Source organism: Topomyia yanbarensis, chromosome 2 (assembly GCF_030247195.1).
Source record: "Topomyia yanbarensis strain Yona2022 chromosome 2, ASM3024719v1, whole genome shotgun sequence".
Taxonomy (NCBI): Eukaryota; Metazoa; Arthropoda; class Insecta; order Diptera; family Culicidae; genus Topomyia; species Topomyia yanbarensis.
The window spans coordinates 431,990,608-432,010,969 of NC_080671.1; the positions used below are offsets into that span (position 1 = coordinate 431,990,608).

General features: G+C 38.5%; 1 protein-coding gene across 3 annotated transcripts in view; it reads left to right on the top strand.

Moving 5' to 3' along the window:
- The window catches only part of LOC131685474 (uncharacterized), a 151,487-nt gene that overhangs the window by 80,234 nt on the left and 50,891 nt on the right, over positions 1 to 20,362 (top strand). Inside the window, exon 1 of one of the 3 annotated variants that reach the window (XM_058969202.1) lies at positions 11,354 to 11,455. The exons of the other annotated variants lie outside the window; for them this stretch is intronic. Within the exon in view, the coding sequence (XP_058825185.1) occupies positions 11,375 to 11,455 (81 nt within the window). The 5' untranslated portion in view covers positions 11,354 to 11,374. Of the gene's footprint in view, positions 1 to 11,353; positions 11,456 to 20,362 lie in introns of those variants that run through there. 3 annotated transcript variants of the gene reach the window in all.

The following is a 20,362-nucleotide window of genomic DNA, read 5'->3' on the forward strand; positions in this document are numbered from 1 at the left end:
TCGGCTCGTAGGAGCTCCTCCGTACGGGCCCGAAGCCACACGATTGATTGGTTTTTTGGACACGGATTGACGCTGATGAAAAATTGTGTATGTAGGATTTACGATCGGGGAGGAGCCAGTTTTGCAGCCATTTTATGGATTTTTTGGCGCGCGTAGCGTTTTAGGACTACATTTACGATCTATAGTTCGTTTGGTTTCTGCGCATAGAAACTCTAAAATTCTTATTGAATATTGATTTTCTATAGATTTTACGGCTATCTCATTAGTATGTTTGACTGACCTAGTGGGTTATCTATAAAAGTCATTATGCCTTGATATTATAATTTGGGCCCTTTGCGTTTGTGGTTACTATGATTGCCGTTGTACGTTAGGTCGTCTGCTCGTTGGAATTTTATTCCGGAATCTAGAATTCGAATTTTTTTACAACCCGCTGGCGTCATAGAGCCTGGCCAATAAATCTTCTGGTTTTAAGCACGTGTTAAATAAGTCAAAATTCCAACACTATAGCAGTTCAAGCTTATTTAATGGAACCACTTTATCAAGTAATTAAAAATGATTTTTTTATTGGCATAACCATTAGCCATATTATCAAACAGTATTAAATATACCACTACTATATATTAAATTAATTGTATAATTGTACGGGGAATCTTAAAATAATAGAATTTCGATTGAAAAATGGGTTGGAATAGCACCCCGAGTAAAAATTTCTCTTGAAAATATTGAGTATCTGAAAAAAATGTGATATTTCGCGAATTTGAAAACAACTCAAAAACAACTAATACAACAGCCTTATATTCCCAAATTTGCTCTGAAATTCATCTATACCATCCTACCCTCAATTAAGTTGTTTCGAAGAGCTCTGACAGACAATTACTTTAAAATGGTTATTGGATTACGCCACGGTAGTTGTGCATCGAAGAGATCGATAGGGCTTATGGGCCTTTTTTATGTGTTGTATTTTTCATACTCTGCATCTGCCCAAACTAGCGATCAAACATGGTTCCACAGCTTTATGGCAGTGCTAGTGGATACGGCTCGTAGTGTGGAGGTCATTGTGTGTCGATGGCGATGTATGCCATCGCCAAGACTGCACAAACAAATTCACGCTGCGCTGCCATCACCGGGACGCCTGTTATGCCGCACTACGGAAGCCCCCGAGCGCTCCGAAGCAGTCGTGCCAGCGACCAGCTTGCTTAGTCGTCCCGGCCCTGCGTTCGGAGGTCGTGAGGGGGTCTTCCCAACTCCCTTATCAGGCGAGTATTTTGCTTTAAATGACGATTCGTTTCCTGAAAATCTTCTGGTTTCCAGCTTGCAATCGGGTACATCACGTCCTTGTAATTTGTCGGGACGCTTTGCACATGGCGTCGATGGTTTGCGGTTGTATTACCAAAACGTCAGAGGGCTCAGGACGAAAATCGAGGACTTGTACTTGGCTGCTCTTGACGGCGACTACGATATTTTCGTTCTAACGGAAACTTGGCTTGATGATCGTATTACATCGATGCAGCTCTTCGGGGATTCTTACGCGGTTTATCGTGCGGATCGAGGGGCTCGTAACAGTATCCATGGTCGCGGCGGGGGAGTTTTAATCGCTGTTTCTTCTGCACTTGCCTCCTGTGAGTTTGGTGTGGATAGTTCATCAAGCACTGAAGCAGTTTGGACGAAGATTACTACGCAAACGAAGAACTACTTTATTGGAGCTGTTTACATTCCTCCAGAAAAACGACTTGATTGTTCTATTACGCAGTTCCACCTAGACTCCATAGAGCGCGCTTCTTCTCAGGCAGATACAAACGATGTGATGATAGTCCTTGGCGATTTCAACCAACCAGGGCTCATGTGGGTTTCTTCTGGACGTGGGTACGCTTACCCTAATCCGTTATCCTCGACAACAAATCTTGCCAGCCGCTTACTTCTGGACGGGTTGGCTTTTCACGGACTAAGTCAAGTAAGCACGAATTCCAACCATCAATCTCGTTTTCTTGACCTTGTCTTCGTCAATGAGAATGCTTTGCCTGAGTATTCTGTGAGTGAAGCTTCCAGTGTGATCGTTCCTTTGGATAACTATCATCCCGCTTTAGAAATATCCATTTCCACTATTAGTTCACCACTATATGAAGAAGCTTTAGCTGTGAATCGTCGTAATTTTCGCAAAACTGATCTAGTAGCTCTACGCCGCTCACTGTTGCTGATTGACTGAAGTGTACTACTTGATCAAGTGGATGTATATGTTGCAGTTGATCTCTATAATCGGTTACTCCTTGACTGTGTTGAAAAATCTGTTCCAAATTATCAACCTCCCAGGAAGCCTCCCTGGTCGAATACAATGCTTCGGAATCTGAAACGCATCCGTGCCAAAGCTCTACGTGCGTACACAAATCGACGATGCCCTATTCTCAAGCGCTTTTTCGCAATAGCCAGTAATGAGTACCGCTGTTATAATAAATTGCTGTACAAAGGATACGTGAATCGTATCCAACAAAACTTACGACGAATTACGAAGGGCTTCTGGACCTTTGTTAATACGAAGAGGAAGGAAACGGGTCTTCCGTCTAGGATGGTTTACAATGGCGAAGTAGCGACTACGACGGCGACAAAGTGTTCCCTATTTGCCAGCTACTTCTCGAGTATCTTCACTACTGATGCGCCAACTGCCATCGAGCTCGACAACGCGTCCCGTGATGTTCCCGTTGGTGCGGTGGATATGGATGTATTCACCATTTCAGAACAATCGGTTCTCTCTGCAATACAAAAAACGAAATCACAATCAATTGCATATTCTCTCATACACTCACAGTCTCTCTCATTCCAAACTTACAAACACTCGTGGCCTTCGTGATAACAAAAACCTGGCTACAAACGTGAACATGCAATTGCAATCATCCAAACATACTTACGTCCGCGATCTCGCCAACACTGAAACACCCTGGTAATTAAGTGAACGTTCTAGCACTTACAACTTTACAAACGCGGTCTCAAGCATTTACCCACCGTTCGCGCAATCATGAATCGGCCACGATCGGAAGCCCGTACCCTCGGTCCAAGCAGCCTTGAATTATTCCTTTAGTTGGACCAAGAAAAGAAATATGCTGCTCATATCCGCTAGACAACACGTTCCATGGCGACATAACCGGGAACTCTAGTGATGTGGGGGAACTTTATTCTAGTATCTGTAAATTAAGCACGATCATGGTCCGCGCGATCATTCAAGAACTCAGGTGAATGTGCAAATGGCCACATGGTTATAAACAATTATTTATACATGCTAGCACACACAATAAAAAATGTTAGCATACAAACGCTCGAGTCCTTCTCGAACATCCACGTACACATAAAGACGTTTTAGCACATATAAATTCAAAAAACGTGGACCTACAAACGTTCTTGTTCGTGTGATCATGAATCGGTTACGTCCGGAAGTCCCTGCCCTCGGCCTTAGTAGCATATGAAAATCGTTGATTTTTCGAAAATGCTTAAATTTAATGTTAGTTTGATAAATTAGTAAAAGTTCAGAAACATAATTGTTTGTGTTCCGCTTTCGTGTTGATCGATACTTGTGTTGCTCTGTAAAAAATCCACTACTTTGAGGTTTGATTGCCGGTTTAGAAAACTTACTGATCGTCATAAATTAAAATTCTATGTGCGGAAGTTGGGAATCGAACCCAGGTGAGCTGTATATAGTATACTGTACACCTTGTCGACTTACTACTACGGTTTTCCCCGCCCCATTCAACAAAGTTAGTTGAAATTGCATTTTCGAAAACGTTGCTGAATCCATTAAATCCCGACCTAAATTTGATTGAAGAATGAATGCTTTATATAGTACTTCTAGTAGGATTAATCATCAAACTTATTTTATTAGAAGAGGTGCTGCTTTACGTTGTAATATTTTTCAAAGATACTAAACATCCAAAGTTAACTGTTTGGAAAAAATGTGATCGTGACCGAAAAAAATGTTTTCGAGCCATTATTTTTCTATTCTTCACTATGAAAGCTCCCAACTTCAGAACGAATCCTCTTATATAAAATGTTATTACACCATTCAATTCATAACTCAAATATACATAATTTATAGCCACTAATTTGAAATGTTTTAAAATTGTTATTATTTTCAATCCTTCCTAGAGGCTATGTAAATAATTGATAACACAACAAAAATCAACTGCTCATAAAAACTGATCCTGACCTACGGACAGACGGGAGAAGTCATTTTTCATCATTTTTTGCTTTCCAAAATATTATTGTCGTTGTAAACCACATTGAGCTTTTGTTTCAACTTTACGCATTAAAAAAAACATTTTAGCAAATCGTCGCTGTTGTGCTATCTTATGACAAACGCCATTTTGGGGTGAACTGAGTTAGATATGCCATTGTCTAAAAAATCTCTACAAAGTGGCGTTTACAGAATTTTGACATTCTGCTTGGTTACTGAGATATAGCGAGAAACGTGCTGAGAAATTTTTATTTTTTTGCTTCAAATGACTGTGTCTGGGCATTGGCTCAAATTATCTTGATGTATAAGATGTTTTTATATGTGAAACTATCTGAGAAACACAATGGCATAATCATTTTCAAAACAAAAAATGCAAGAATTGTGAGAAAAATGCAATTTAAGTTTTAAACTGGAAATATAGCATACTTGGCAACACTGTATGCAAAAATAATTATTTTTTCTAGATTCCCTGACCCATTTCCTTCAAAATACATCTCACCGATTGTGTATAGTCCAAATGAAGCCAAAGATATGAATAAAAGTTTATAATTGATGATTTATTTCTATGGAAAATTTTCCATGCACGATTATGACACGCCATACAAATTTTGTCATCAATACACACCTATGACACGTGTGAGTGCGACTTTTGTTTACATTTATAGTAAAAACTCGCAACATAGTCAACCGATCTACGTAATATTTAAGAGATTAATACAGGACAGATAGTAGCATCTATTGTATTCTTTGAATTGTTTACACCATTTATAAGTTTCAAGATATTCAATCTCAAACTTTAAAAATCGTTTTTCTCGAAATGTGCAAAATTGCGCTTGTCATAAGATAGCACAACAGCGACGAACTATTGAAATGTATGTAATTTTTCGAAGATCAAGTTTTTGTTTATAGGCTTATCAACTTAAGCGGTTTTCTATAGTTGAAACTCAAGAAATCGGAAAAAAAATATTGAATATTCTGAAAGTACATGTGCGGAATTTCATGCAGATCGGAGCATTAGATTTCAAATTACTGCCATTTGTAGCGAGCTGGCTCTTCCACGAATGAAGTTAACACATAACTTTAAACGCAATCTCGGAATGATTTTTTTTGAAAGGTACCGTTGCGGTGAACGTGATATCTCAAAAATTGTTCATCCGATCTTCATAATTTTTTTTGAATTGTTTGTATTTACATTCTTGTGTACTTGAACGGTTCCTTTTTCATCAAAATTTTTTCGATTCTTTGCAATGAATTTTCGTTTAAAATTTGGAACACCAAAAAACTCAATTTTTTGGTCAACATGGTCAATGTTCTATTGGGATGCCGATCCGTTCAAGTACACCACGTTCACTGCAAACCTCTGCCAAAAAAACACGCTTCGGGGGATGGGCCATAACTCTGACAACCTCTATCTATTTTTCTATCTTCGATAGTACTACCAACGAACTGTCTTTCGCTTTTTCAAATAAAATTTGCATGAAACACTTTAAAAAAATCACGAACTTAGCTCACTTTATCGCCACAACTTTGTATATAACCCCTTAATCAAAAATCGCTTCCCATTCGAAGCATTATCACTAATCCATATTTCGGAACAGCTCTTCAAAAACAAGCTCAGAAAAATTCAATAACTTTAGGACCGTGGCTAGAGATCAATTATAAGATCCAATTCCCACAATTTTCCAAATGTACTCATGTTGCCTAAAACTATAGGTTCTCAACGAAGCGATCAGACGACATACTTCCAACATGTTTATTATTAGTATTCTGTCAATAAACCTGTGATTTATCATGACAGTTCCGCATACATCTATGCATGCCAAACATAACCCCATTCGGAACCGATTCCCACTGCCCAACCTGGTCAGAAACGGTAATATTTACCAGAAACGGAAAACTGAAACTCTTACAAACAATTTGGGTATAGATTCGGCTGAAAATGTGTCTTAAAATTGAGTTCGAAATCCGAGTCAATATGACCCGCTAACACTTTATTAGTAACTTTTTTTGTACAACCCTTCAGAAATGTTCGAAAATTTTGAACTCTATTGAAAGAGGAAAAGTCAAGAAACTCCAAACTTCTAGGTGCAAGAATGAAAAAGTTATCGCATTTTGAAAGATCGTATTGGGTCATATTCACCCCAACACCTGAAGAAGAAGTTAAACCGCAACCAAGTAAATCAAACAAACATCTTACTGACAAGTTTTCCAACCACTTGCAACTAAAACTTGTCTATACTCAAAACCGCGAAACTTTGCAAATCCATCCGCAAATACTACGAAATCAAAGAAATTTCGAAAATTCGATTTAAAAAGAGACTTTAATGTGGTAGCAAAAAGACGGTTATTTGTGTAATGTAGCAGATCATTCAAAATTCAGCGTTAGCGTACAAAGATAATTGTGAAAAAATATACCACTATAACGTCATCGTTAGATGCGTACATTAATATCATTTCAATAATCCAACGATATCACCAGAAGATATGATCTTGATAAGTGTGCGTGCATTTCTGATTGGAATATCATAAAGATAACACAGTGAGTAATAAATATCATCATGGGATATAAATTTGATAGTTTTCTGCTACGACGTCCTGATCGGGATAGTTAGTAGTCTCAATTCGGATCTTAACCCTATCTATTTGAAGCCGTCATTTAAAACGGTGCGTGGTATTTATGTTCAATGCATTCAGTCAGATGGTAGGGGAGCCCGGGGCTAGTTGGCGGTTGGGGTAAGTTGGCGGAATCCCTTTTTCTCTATTTCTATTAGACATATAGCGCTGCCTCTTCTTGTGTAGCTCAAGTTATGTGAAACCCATTATCCAATGTGTTTTTGTTGCAAAACGATTTATTTGGTGGAAGTTGTGGGTGATATTGTGTTTTCGAGCATATCAAGTAAATTTTCTAAATTTTAAATACTTCGCGTTATTTAGGGTGATTTTCAGTCTATTTCCCGAATATTTATATTTTTCGATAGCGCGTGAAAAGAGCTTTCAGTATCCGTATAGATATTACATCTATCCACAAACAAAAGTTATTTTTTAAATAGTTTTTAATTAAATATGCGGTTGGGTAAGTTGGCGGTGCTGCACGCGGGGCAAGTTGGCGGTACTATTTACAGTGCAAAAAAAGTCCTCAAAAAATTTTATTTCTGGAATCCACTCCAAAGTAAGAAAATCTTTTTCTTGTCTGTCTCGTCAATGCAGAAGACATTTATTCCGGCCAATCGCATAAAGAATTTCGAAAATTTGCTTTTGAATAGGGAGTACGCGTCAAAGTCAAAATACCGGGGTATTGAAACTGAAATATAATAGCAAATGTCGGTTAATATACAGTTTTCTTGAAAATACATTCAGTACGTTCCAAAAGGACCCATCAAGTAATTGAATCTCCATATGATTGCTTAGTTTTTGGAGTATCCACACATACCGCCAACTTACCCCGGGGCCGGGGTAAGTTGGCGGGATTTCCGCGTCACATATTTTTGTCTCTACAAATGGAGACAATGTATCAAACACTTTTAAAAAAATCAGAGATATTGCCAACAGTCTGCTCTTTCATACCGCGTGTTCTATTTTGCGAGATCTACCTATATCAAAGCGGTTAAAATTGAAAACTGAAAACACCGCCAACTAGCCTCGGTCTCCCCTATCGGATTTTATTGACTACCTCTGTTGCGCGAATCTCGTACACGGTTGCATACTGTATCGCTAAATAATTATTTTTATTATATCAACTATCATATACATCTAAGGAAAAAAATGAAAGAGTAATTTGAAAATATGGACAAAATTAGTTTAAATAAATGACACTCGAGGTAATAAACAGCAATTTCAACTTTTTTCGATATATTTTATTGAACCAAAACATTATTGAATCAGTGAAGTAGTGATAATAGCTATATTTCCGATTCCTGTTCAAGCTTTATTGAAAGCAAAGGATTAAACATCTTGTTTTTGCTTATATTTTCAAAATCCGGTTAGGATTTTTTGCTACTCCAATTGAAACAGGTACACATTATCGGTCTTACTTGAAAATGGTTTTAATAGGTATTAATCACATGGCTAGGCACCTCAATTATATGAAATAATTTTTATTTATCATTTTACCACAGAGAACCCATGATCGAACAAATATGTCAATAAAACGTGTGAACATTTGAATTAATATACGATAAAACACTAGCGCCGTCAAACCAACTTATCCCAACTATCCGTTAAATCGATTCCGGAACTGGTTCAAAATCCTGAATGGATTCAGTATGGAATTTTACTCAAACAACCGATTCTGACTCAATCGGTTGATGCATTTGAGCTGGAATTCATACTGAATTCCCTCAGAAGTCCGAACCGGTTCCGGACTGGTTTCACTGGGTAGAGGTATAACCGCTATCCCTTCAGTCGAACTCAGCCACTAACAAACATAACGACAGTAGCGAACCTGGTGAAAATATCCCAACTACCTTCGTAAACCGTTTGGGATTTTTACACAAGTTGAATGCCGAAGATGGACGTCTGTTCTCTGTGATTTAACGTACACTGATAAAATAAAGTACCCATTAATGCGTAGAAAACTACGCATTTTCAATAAAAGTGGAATAACCCATTAAATGGGTAAAAAGTTTGTAGGATAACATGGGGAGACTTGACCAGGTTTTCAGCTAAACCTGCATAAAGCTCTAAAAAAGCCTTCAATCTCTCAAAAGTCATTGAGATATAATGTGCAAAGTTATTGTGAGTCTTCATGATTTTTTGCAGAATTTTTAATTTAATTTTTGAAAAGTTACGAAAGTTTTTCTGTGATCGTTTTTTTTTGGCGTGGGGAGACTTGACCAAGAGAATTTTAAAAAATCATAACAAAAATAATGACATAAAACATATTGTAAATATTTTTTTCCGTATTGTAGAGATCCTTAGGTAGCAGTAAAAAATATAAAAGGGTTGCATTTGATAAATTTCTATTTTTTTAATGCATTTCTTTTTTAAGAATTAACTGTACTGCTTGCATTGCATGTTCACACGTCACGAAATCAGTCCTACTATTGCTAACTTTGTTTACTAATACTAAAATATCAAGACTAATGTTAGAGGTGGGATTTTTTATGGCGTGATTAACATTAACAGTAGATACCAAAGCATAATAAATATCAGGAATTTTGTATCTTTCTTCAGCTGATTGCCACTTGGTCAAGTCTCCCCATAAAATCTTGGTCAAGTCTCCCCAACATTAGTTATTGCATTTAATGTCATGCAAATTCTAGTAATAATTATTCTAATGTTCCAATTTATGTAAAATCATTTCACTGCTTCACAAGGATTAAGATGGTATATTAGTACATTAATAGTAATTAGTAGTCGAGTAGATATGTCCATACAAAGTTTGATAAAAAATTACATCATTTAATGCAAATTTATTAATCACGTAAATTTTCTGTAAGGAAAGGATTTTTCATTCCAAACTTTTAAAATTACCTTAAGGGATCGAAACAAGTATAAAAATATTTTTGAAAAAATTTTAAGAATCGAACAGAAGACGCCACAGCCAAAAATAGAATTTTGCGCTTGGTCAAGTCTCTTCATGTTCCCCTACCCATAAATGAGTACAGACCTTATACGTCAACCTGGGTATAGTTTACCCATTTTTTTCGCAGAATTGTTACAACAAAATGCATAAAAAATACCCATTTATGAAAATCGCGCCAGAATTAAAAATACCGTCAATAGAATTGTTTCTGAATTTTAAAAAAAACGTAAAATAACACTCATTTCACATTATTGTCTCCTTACAAAGGTATAGGAATCTAGATAGAGATCCTATTCCAAAACTCCTTAACAAAATAAAACCGTCAACTGGATATATTTTTGATGGCTGGATCAAGGTGCTTAGAGTTATAAGGTGATTCGTCTTTGGCAGTAACTAGGTGAGGAGTGAGGTAAGCGTGCAGCAAGCTGCGGAGTAGAAAAATGACGGCGAACAACTTTGTTTACGTACTGAAATCCAAGCAAACGTGCATGGGGATGTAGTAAACAATGTTGTTAGCTGTCGTTTTTAGAACCAACATGGCTGATCGGCGATTTCGAAGATCGTATCACCTGAGAATAAAAGCTCCTTGGGCTGGATCTTTTGGCTGTTCTAAAAATGCCGAACTAGTGCATATTTGCAACATCCTCAGTAGTCTAAACAGCCGTTGTTTTCGGAGCATTGCCGAAATGTTCCGTTTCCACCACGGACTCCGATGCAGGCCGGTAATTTGCAGGTTCCGCTACGATCCTTAGTTAGCAGGTTAACTTACTTGAAATAATTCTTAAGGAGTTTTCACCCATTTTTAAAATCAATATACCCATTGACATTACCTCATCGAGTTGTTGTGAAATGGATAAAAAGTACTCATTGTTAGAAACAACAAAATACCCATTTTTTGACAGGTTGAGTAGCTTCCGAAAATAGGCAATTTGAATACATAAAATGGGTAAAGTATTTTTACCGTGTATAAAAATATATTTTTATCTCGCAACTTACAAGTGTGAAAACATCTTATCGACTCCATGTTTAATTTAATTTTAACCACACGATTCTAACATAGCACCTGGAACTGCAAAACATCAAACTCACAAATATTTGCTAGAAATGTGATCCACTTCACACAACCACCAGTGTAAATTTGCCCAAAAATATTTTCGTTTCTCTCCAGCATCGAGAATCTTTCGATCCCGTCACAAATAAATCAACCAAAACGACAATCGCCAGTCGGCTTCTAACATAATGTGCAAATACTGTATGGAGATAGTTCAATTCAGAACTGATTCAGTCAACAATCTTTCTTCGAGAATGTCTTCCACTCTCACAATCTGCACCTGATATCCAGTGTCAGTTATATTCCATTTTTTATCGCCGTAATACTATACCTACCATTTAATCACGTGTAAAAGTTGTTTATTGACACCTCGTTGCTTCCACCGCAGCCGCTGAATTATTACTTCGCGAGCGAAGCAAATCGAACTGGAGTATCTACCCAAACAAACCGCCCAGCCTAAACTCGTGCAAGTAATTACCGCACCGCAGCAACCAGCATGTAACTAAACTAAGTAGCAAGGGGGCCCATGGCTAAACGGCGTGGAACCAGTCGAACCTGGGGCGAGCCAAATGAGTAATTTCTTATGGCGCATTCGACGACTTCAATTTGCGGCCCAACTTCCTCATCTGTTGATGCATCTAAAATGATGTGCAATAGAAAGCAGGTAGGTATGTTAAGTAGCTACACTCGCGGTATGACATGTCGTTTGTCTTCTGGTGGATAGGCAGACGCACTTGCATCATCGCAGAGTGTTTGTGCATAGAATTAGCTAATACGCAATTTCAATTTCGTTCGGAGGAAATAGCTACCTTCCATCATCAGCATATAGTAATCGAGGCCCGGTTGGAGTGATTGAAACCGGATCGAACGAATTGATATATGTATGTACATACTTTGCTACTGTAATTATGGTGTGGTAATAATTAACGGGTTTGGCTTGCTCTAAGACTGTAGCTACTTTAGGAATCCGGAGCCACAGCTATAGCCAAAGAGTTGGCCGGCCAGCAGTTGATCGTGACCACTAAAAATTCAAACTTCAACCTCGTCACGTGATCATGAGCTTGAACTGTGTGTTGTTCGATAGATAAGGAATATTAACCACGCGCCCAGTTCTCGTTACAGACAAAAATGTCTGTAGCGTGATCTGAGGAGAAAAGATACTGGAGAAGGTATCCGCTGAAAAAGTTTATACGAATACATTAATCACACATTAAATTTAGGAAATTGTTTATGGGTAAAAGGATTTCCAGGCCTTGAGTTGCCAGGGGCGTCACTTTATTAATTTTTGATCTAGCTTTCCGATGTTCAGATTTAGAGTCGGGTTGTGAGCACGATCGAACAATATGGTCAATATGTTGGTATCTAACTGTTGCCACAATATTACAGGGCGCCCTCGGCAAGTGCTATAGGTGAGTGGTGATCATTAGTGTCAGGCTCAAGGCAAAACGAACAAAATCGTCCTTTATAGCTCATTGCTCATCACGACTGCCAGGCAGTAAGGTCCTTTTGCCGAGAAACACTAAGATGTTTGTTGTCCATGATAAGCTTCTCGAGAACATTTTCTTCACTTGGTTTGAGCAACGGGCAGGAACACAGACAAATGTCACCTGGATTGACGAGTCGACCAGAACACAAAGAGTTCCGGATTTCGGATTTCCAACAGGAAATATAAGGGGTAATTGGCCAGTTTCATTAATTGGAGAGTCTCGACAGAGCTACCTTTTTGCAAGTTTATTGAAACACCTAATTTGCGAAACAACCAATCAGGAGCTGGTTCAATAGTGAGTTTGGGACTGTCTAAACTTAGCTCATGAATGTTGCTTCTTCTCTTAGCACTTGAATAGAAACGATTCAGCAGATGTGAAATTAACTGGCTGTGTCAGAGCGCTATAAAAATACAGTGAAAAAGATTCAGCTGAACCTTCAGAAATTTTTTTATCTTCACAAATTTTAATGAATCTCTTTGAGTCGATGGACTAAGTATGTCAGCAAATATTCTTCAAGATCTAGGTGCAATTAAAATTATTCGATATGTACGTGAGCTGTGAAACAAGCGAAACAGACATGTGCGATTTTGGTATGCATGCCTATCTAATCTATTGAGCAGATCCACGGATAGATTTTATGGGATTGCCATCCCTGTCTGTTAATGAGAGAACGTGATCCGAAATATTTTTTTCCGTTACACGAGATTGGCGCCATCCGTCTGTGATATACTGCTCGGTGGAATTGGGAATAGTTTAGATGCATTTTAAATTCGAATACTGTTTCCACCGAAGTGCAGTTATTCTTATCACTGATGTGTATTAAGTGCATAAAAGTACACAAAGCAAAAACAGCCTTCAAAGCACATAAGCACAATTTACGACTTCCACAAAGATAATAAATGGAATTTATTAGTTTGTCTTAGCTTCGGCTGGGGTCCACTAGGAGGTCGATAACAGTCTATTATCTTCCTTCGGACCGTGTGGCATCCGGCGGGTTGAAGTTTCTCAACCAAGAATTATTCTACTGGTTTTCTGCTCCCATGTCGTAAGAGGCGACTTAAAACAGGAGTCCTCAAGTCAAGATGTTTCTCCGTGTCGAGGGCTGAATGGCTGGCAGAAATAAAATATGCCAGTCTGGCACGGAGTGTCGTGGGTCTTACCCTTGCTGTGTTGCGCGAATATCTGACACAGTGGACGTTTGTTTCTTTCGCAAATAGTGGGATTCAAATGATGGTTATGTCCCTAATACCCATTTAGGGGTTCGCTATTAACGAATATAAGCCAACGTATTTGGTATCTTCTAGTGGCTGTACAACATGTGCTGATGATGAAATGTATAGTGATGTAATGGAGTATGGTTAGAGTAGCACAAATCAATCTTCAGCATAAACGTACACCAACTATACCGCCTTGTTCAGGAAGGAAAAGCTTCCACAGCTTTTGTTCAAGAACCGTATTTCCACAAAGGAAACTTCTTTGTTGGAAAGCTTCTTAACCCCGGCTTTGTAGCTTTCAACAAAAAATGTTTAACAAATCCACGTGAAATGTCCCGTGCATGTATACTTGCGAATAGTGCTATTTCCGACCTCACAACTCGCGATATTTGCGCTGTGACGGTCAATATGACTGTCGACAACATAAACAAGAAATACGTCTATTGTTCGGCCTATTTGCAGCAAAATGAACCATTACCTTTTGATGATTTCAAAAGGGTTGTATCATACTGTGGCAGAAATGGGTTTCCCCTCGTAGTCGGCAGTGATGCAAATGCCCACCACATAATTTGGGGCAGCTCAGATATCAATTTGAGAGGCATCGAATTAATGGAATACTTCTGTAGTACATATTTTCACATTCTTAATGCAGGAAACCGCCCAACATTTGCACGAGCTGACAGAGACGAGATTTTAGATGTAACTCTCTGTTCTGACGGTATTACGCATGAGTTGGCGAATTGGCTGGTACCAAACGAGCTCGAACTGGCGTTATCTGATCATAGGTACATCGTCTTTGATCATTTAAACGTCTCGCTAGATATCGTCACATATCGTAATCCCAAATCTACGAACTGGGACCTCTACAAAGTGGGCTTGGCGACTAGGTTTGATGGGTGTCTTCCGACGATTGAATCTCCAAGTGACTTGGATGAGGTCGTGGATAACACAAGCTCACTCATAGTAGCAGCATTCTATGAGGCTTGTCCACTTCGAGTGATACGTGCTTCTAGAGGACCACTTTGGTGGAATATCGAGCTTGTTTGACTCAAAAAAAATGTAGAAGAGCTTGGAATAGCAAACACAGGGACGGGTCGGAGACATTTTAGTTGGCTCGTAAAGCATACAGAAATGCCCTTCGATCCTCTGAGCGAAGCGGTTGGAAAAGCTTCTGCACAAATGTCTCAAGTCTCAACGAGACTAGTAGATTAAATAAGTTACTTTCGAAATCGAACGACTTTCATGTCAGTTCTATTAGAACTGCTGATGATGAATACTCGTCTGGCGAAGATGTAGTGCTCAACTGTCTTTTTGTCACGCACTTTCCAGGCTGTACGGAGCCATCACTGATCAAATGAGTGATTGAAAGTTTTGCTCCATATAAGTCTCCTGAAAAAGATAAAATCATTCCAGTCCTACTACAAAGCGGATATGGACACTTCAAGCATATTTTGAAAAAGGTTCTTACTTGTAGCCTTGCAACAGGATACATTCTATTAGCGTGGCGGAAAATAACTGTGAAATTCATTCCCAAAGACGGCCGCGTCACTTATGAGAAGGGAAATGGGCTTTAGACCGATCGGTCTGACCCTCTTCTTTCTCAAATCAATGGATCGTTTTATCGACCACTACATTTGGGATGTTAGTTTGGGCAATCACCCGTTGCATGCAATGCAACACAGGTTTTTTGTTTGACAAATCACTTATAACTTAATAAAAAGTGGACTGGAGGGTTCTGGAAGAAAAATTGTTCGAATCAATTCACCCTGAAGTGATATTTTACTTTTCTCGTTGTTGAATTCATCTTTATTTATCTATGAAAAATTTAAATTATATGGTTCTGAAATGAAATCTGTACGGAACTTTTCGTAAAGATTCACGAACTGGCTCATATTAGAAATCGAAAAGGGGACCGCGACAATTGGGCTCAATTTGCACATTTCCCACGTAGTTCGGAGATTAAGCAGCACGTCTCAAAACTTTGATGAGTGTTTTGTGCAATATGATTGTTTTGGAATACAGCTTTCCGGGACAAATGAAGACACTTTCCGGGACGTTTTATCATGCGGGACAAGACCTTGACATCCGGGACTGTCCCGCCCAATACTGGACGTCTGGTCACATTAGAGTAGCTTCTACAAAAAAGCAACGTTTGGCGACACTTACTGTGTTCACCCAAAATTTTTGAAAAATTTGATTATGTCGGCCAATTAACTAGACTGCGGATTTAGTCCAAGGAGGTCTTCGAATTTCAATGTTTTGTAAACGTTTTTTGCGTGGTAAGGAAATATTCCTTCTTATAACTGGTTGCCTTCCATTCCTATTTGAAAAACGCTTTTAATCCACCTAAGAGTGCGATGAGACATTTCTTATAACTCTTATCACTCTCTTCGGATATTATATCGTTTGAGAACATTTAGAACTTGATGCTTCGCGATGTTTTTGATAACACATACTACATGGGATAGTGACAGAACTCAGAGAATCTCTCAAATCAGCATAGGACAACATCAGTGCTAGAAATCTCAAACCAAATCAATGGGAAAGCGAAAAAATGGCCCATAAAATAGACATACAGATGAATTATTGCTAATGCTCTGTTAATAAAATATCTAAATTCCTCAATCAATGCATTGTGGTGGGAGAACTGAATTTTCCTAAAGGGGTTATATATTGTACTGAGCCAAAAAATCGATTTTTTTAATCGATTTGAAGTTTATACTTTACTCAAATTTCCAACGCGACTGAGAACTAAGAAATGAAATCGCAGCACCTGATATCACGCTACCTCTGAAGTGCATGCGTGCATAGTTCAAACTTTACTTCGACATCGACTTTTTCTAAAAGTGACTTCCCAGTAGTAACCTTGATTTGAATTATTATCGCTAATCATAATGCCAAAGAACAAATAAAACCTATTTTAATCCACCTAGCGGTGCAATTGTGCCTTTCTCAATCATGAATCACGAGAATGTGTGCGTTGTTTATATTCATTAAAAGCTTTTAAATGCATATATTACATTTTATTATTGTACATCACATGACAACTGTTTACGGGAAAATAAATCATTATTCGAGTTCTAAAATTTTGAAGAAGAAAAAACAGCCACGGTAATATTGAACTGAAAAAAGGTGCGAAATCGGCAAAGTCCCAAAAAGTCGATTTTTACAAAAAAAAATTTGCGGGATAACATAAAATCTCGACGTTTCATGCATTTTAAAGGTGTTTGGCATCAAAAATACGAATTCGATTTCTGAAATTTCATGGAGTCCCCCCTTTGAAAAAAAAATTGAGCTCCGGCTTATATGGGAATTTCATATGTGACCGGACGATTTAGTCTATATTTCCGGCCCCATATAAGCGATCCGTACGAAATTTTATAAACATCTTTGGGGATATTATAGCTATCATTTGGGACTAAGTTTGTGAAAATCGGCCCAACCATTTCCGGGAAACTGATGTGAGTTCGTTAATTTCGAAAGATGGCCGCTTTTCCCGAGCACTTCCGGAACCGTCTATGGTGGTCAATGTAGTGAACGAAAGTTTGGTTGGCCGTCGGTGACCTAGAACAGCAAATTTAAGTTGTTTGAGAGACATTTGAGCGAAATTTTTACCTTTTTTGCTTTCATCGGAGTATCGGTTTGAATCACAATTTGCTATGTGATCGCACGCCACAACCTATAACTCCGGAACCGGAAGTCGGATCGGGATGAAATTAAATAGCCATTTACGGGGACGCAATACTTTTCATTTGAGGCCAAGTTTAGTCGAATCGGTCTAGCCATCTCCGAAAAACCGATGTGACTGTTATTCTGAATTTAGATACTTCCGCCGGGGCTTCCGGAACCGATGATGGTGGCCAATGTGGCCAAATAGACTTTGAATGGATTTTAGTGACCTAATACTACAAATCGAAGCAGTTGTGGTCATATTTTGGAAAAATTTCACCTCTATGCAGAATTTATTAAAATCGACATTTTCTGCGTGTTCGTACTCATCACCCTGTAATTCCGTAACCGGAAGTCGGATCCATTAGAAATTCAATAGCAGCTTATGGGAACGTTGCACCTTTCATTTGAGACTAAGTTTGTCAAAATCGGTTCAGCCATCTCTGAGAAAAATGAGTGACATTTTTGGTAACATACACACACACATACGCACATACACACACATACATACATACACACATACATACATACACACACAGACATTTGCCGAACTCGACGAACTGAATCGAATGGTATATGTCACTCGGCCCTCCGGGCCTCCGTTAAAAAGTCGGTTTTCGGAGCAATTGCAATACCTTTCTATTGAGAAAGGCAAAAATTTCACCTTTTTACATTCATCGCAGAATTCGTTAGAATCAAGATTTGCTGCGTGATCGTACGTATCACCCTGTAATTCAGGAACCAGAACTCGGATCCACACAAAATTCAACAGCAGCTGATGGACCTTTCATTTAAAATCAAGTTTGTCAAAATCGGTTCAGAAAATTCCGAGAAACCGAAGTGGATAAATCAACAAATTTTGTTTTGTAACCATACTCTTCAACTCGTAATCCGGGACAAGATGTCGGTTGAAAATCAAATTCAATTGCAACCTATGGGAATAGTATACCTTTCATTTGAATCTTAGTTTGTAAAAATCGGTTCAGCCATCTCCAAAAAACCGATGTGGACATTTTGTTAACAAATCCGCACATACACATACATACATACATACATACATACATACATACATACATACATACATACATACATACACACAGATATTTTGCGATCTCGATCTCGATTCTGCGAACTGAGTCGAATGTTATATGAGACTCGGCCCTCCGGGCCTCGGTTAGAAAATCGGTTTTTGGAGCAATTGCGTTACCTTTCTATATGAGAAAGGCAAAAGAATAGTATTTAATTAGCTTAATCAGCATGAGTTCAATGTTATCTTCATGTGATTATATTTTGAAATGTTGGTGGAATGGGTTTAAAAGTGGAGGGAATGGGGGGTTAGTAGAGTGGGAGTGGAGGATGCGTCAGAAATCCTTCATCTTATTTTGGTATACGGGGTGGATGAAGGAAATGCGGGCGTGAGGGTGGTCCAAGGGGACGGTAGTGATGAAGGAGGGAGATGTAAGGGAAAGGCGGGGGGGGGGGGCGGAGGGGCTCTGATGCAATACTCAGCTGCATATTTTGCCTTCCATTTGAGACTTGGTTTGAGAAAATCGCTTCAGTCATCACCGAAGAACCGATGTGACTTTAATTGTGGAATATGCCCGGAATTCCGGACTTCCGGAATCGTCGATAGTGGACAATATATTCAAAGAATGTTTGATTGGCAATCAGTGATCTAGATCTGCGATTAGAAGTAATTTGGTGACCATTTCAATAGTTTTTAGCCTCTGAGGTATTACGATTGTACCGATTTATATGGGAAATTCCAGTGTATCCTTACTAACACCCCTGTAACTCCGGAAGCAAGAGTCAGAACAGAATGAAATTCAGCAGCAATCAATGGTATTACTGTATCTTTCATTTGAAATCAAGTTTGTAAAAATCGGTAGAGAATTCGTTGGGGAATGGGTGTGATATAAGCTTAGGAACTTGGCGGGTTCCCCGGGGGCGTCATGAACTGTCATAGGTGGCCAATGTGGTCAAAGCTGCTTTGATTGATCATTAGTGATCCAGACCCGCAAACTAGAGTAATGTTACATCAATTTTAATATGTTTTACATCATTTGAACATCATGGTGGTACCAGTTTATATGGGAATTTGCTGTGAGACCGCACTCTTCAACCCGTAACTCCGGAACCGGAAGTCGGATCAACTAAAAATTCAATAGCAGCTTATGGGAGCGTTATACCTTTCATATGAAACTAAGTTTGCGAAAATCGGTTCAGCCATCTCTGAGAAAATTGTGTGAGTTTAAATGACACACACACACATACACACACATACATACACACACAGACATTTGCCGATCTCGACGAACTGAATCGAATGGTGTATGACACTCGGCCCTCCGGGCCTCCGTTAAAAAGTCGATTTTTACAGTGATTGCATAGCCTTTCTTTATATGAGAAAGGCAAAACCTCTCGAAACCGAAACGTTTGGGAAAATCATCATCATTACTGGAATTTTCATTTTCACGAAACCTTTCGATAACCTTCCGTCACTTGCGTTAATGCACTGGGTGCACAATGCTCTGCAATTCTAGCGAAATAGTCTTAAGGCACCAGCGGGTCTCATTCAAATCCCTTTGCCCGGCGAGTTAAATCTGTAAAGAATACTAAAAATTAACTTCTATTCCATAATTTTCAGTTCAGCAATTCAAGAGACCGTGCTCACCACAAGCCATGAAAAATAAACTGCGTTGTGAAGCGACGGTCACTATTTATTAAAAAATCACGGCTTAATAAAAAAATAAAACCGTTAAAAAATTTCAATTAGTTTATAATTTTCACAAATTTATGAGGGTAAAATGTTTAATAAGCTTTTGTAATATTGTGTAGGCAAAAAGCTGAAAATTTCAGTATTTTCTCTATCTGCGGCATATAAACCCTTAAGTATAGCAATTAATTGGAATGAATTGGAATAGGTTCGCCAAATTTTGGAAGAAGTCGATAAAATAACGCCTTGAAAACTACCAAAAAATTGTTGTAGTTCGATGCAATAAAAAATCCCCAAAAATGGAATGTACCTATTGATGTGGAACACAGTGAATAATACATACAATAAAGACCCGTTTTTATCAGTCTCATGGTGTATTTTAGGCTGACAAAATGGGGACATTGACTAAATCGGGAAATTTTCTTTTTCTTTATAATAAACTGAAGCTGTTAAAATATTCTTCCCGTCCCTTGATGTAGTCTGAT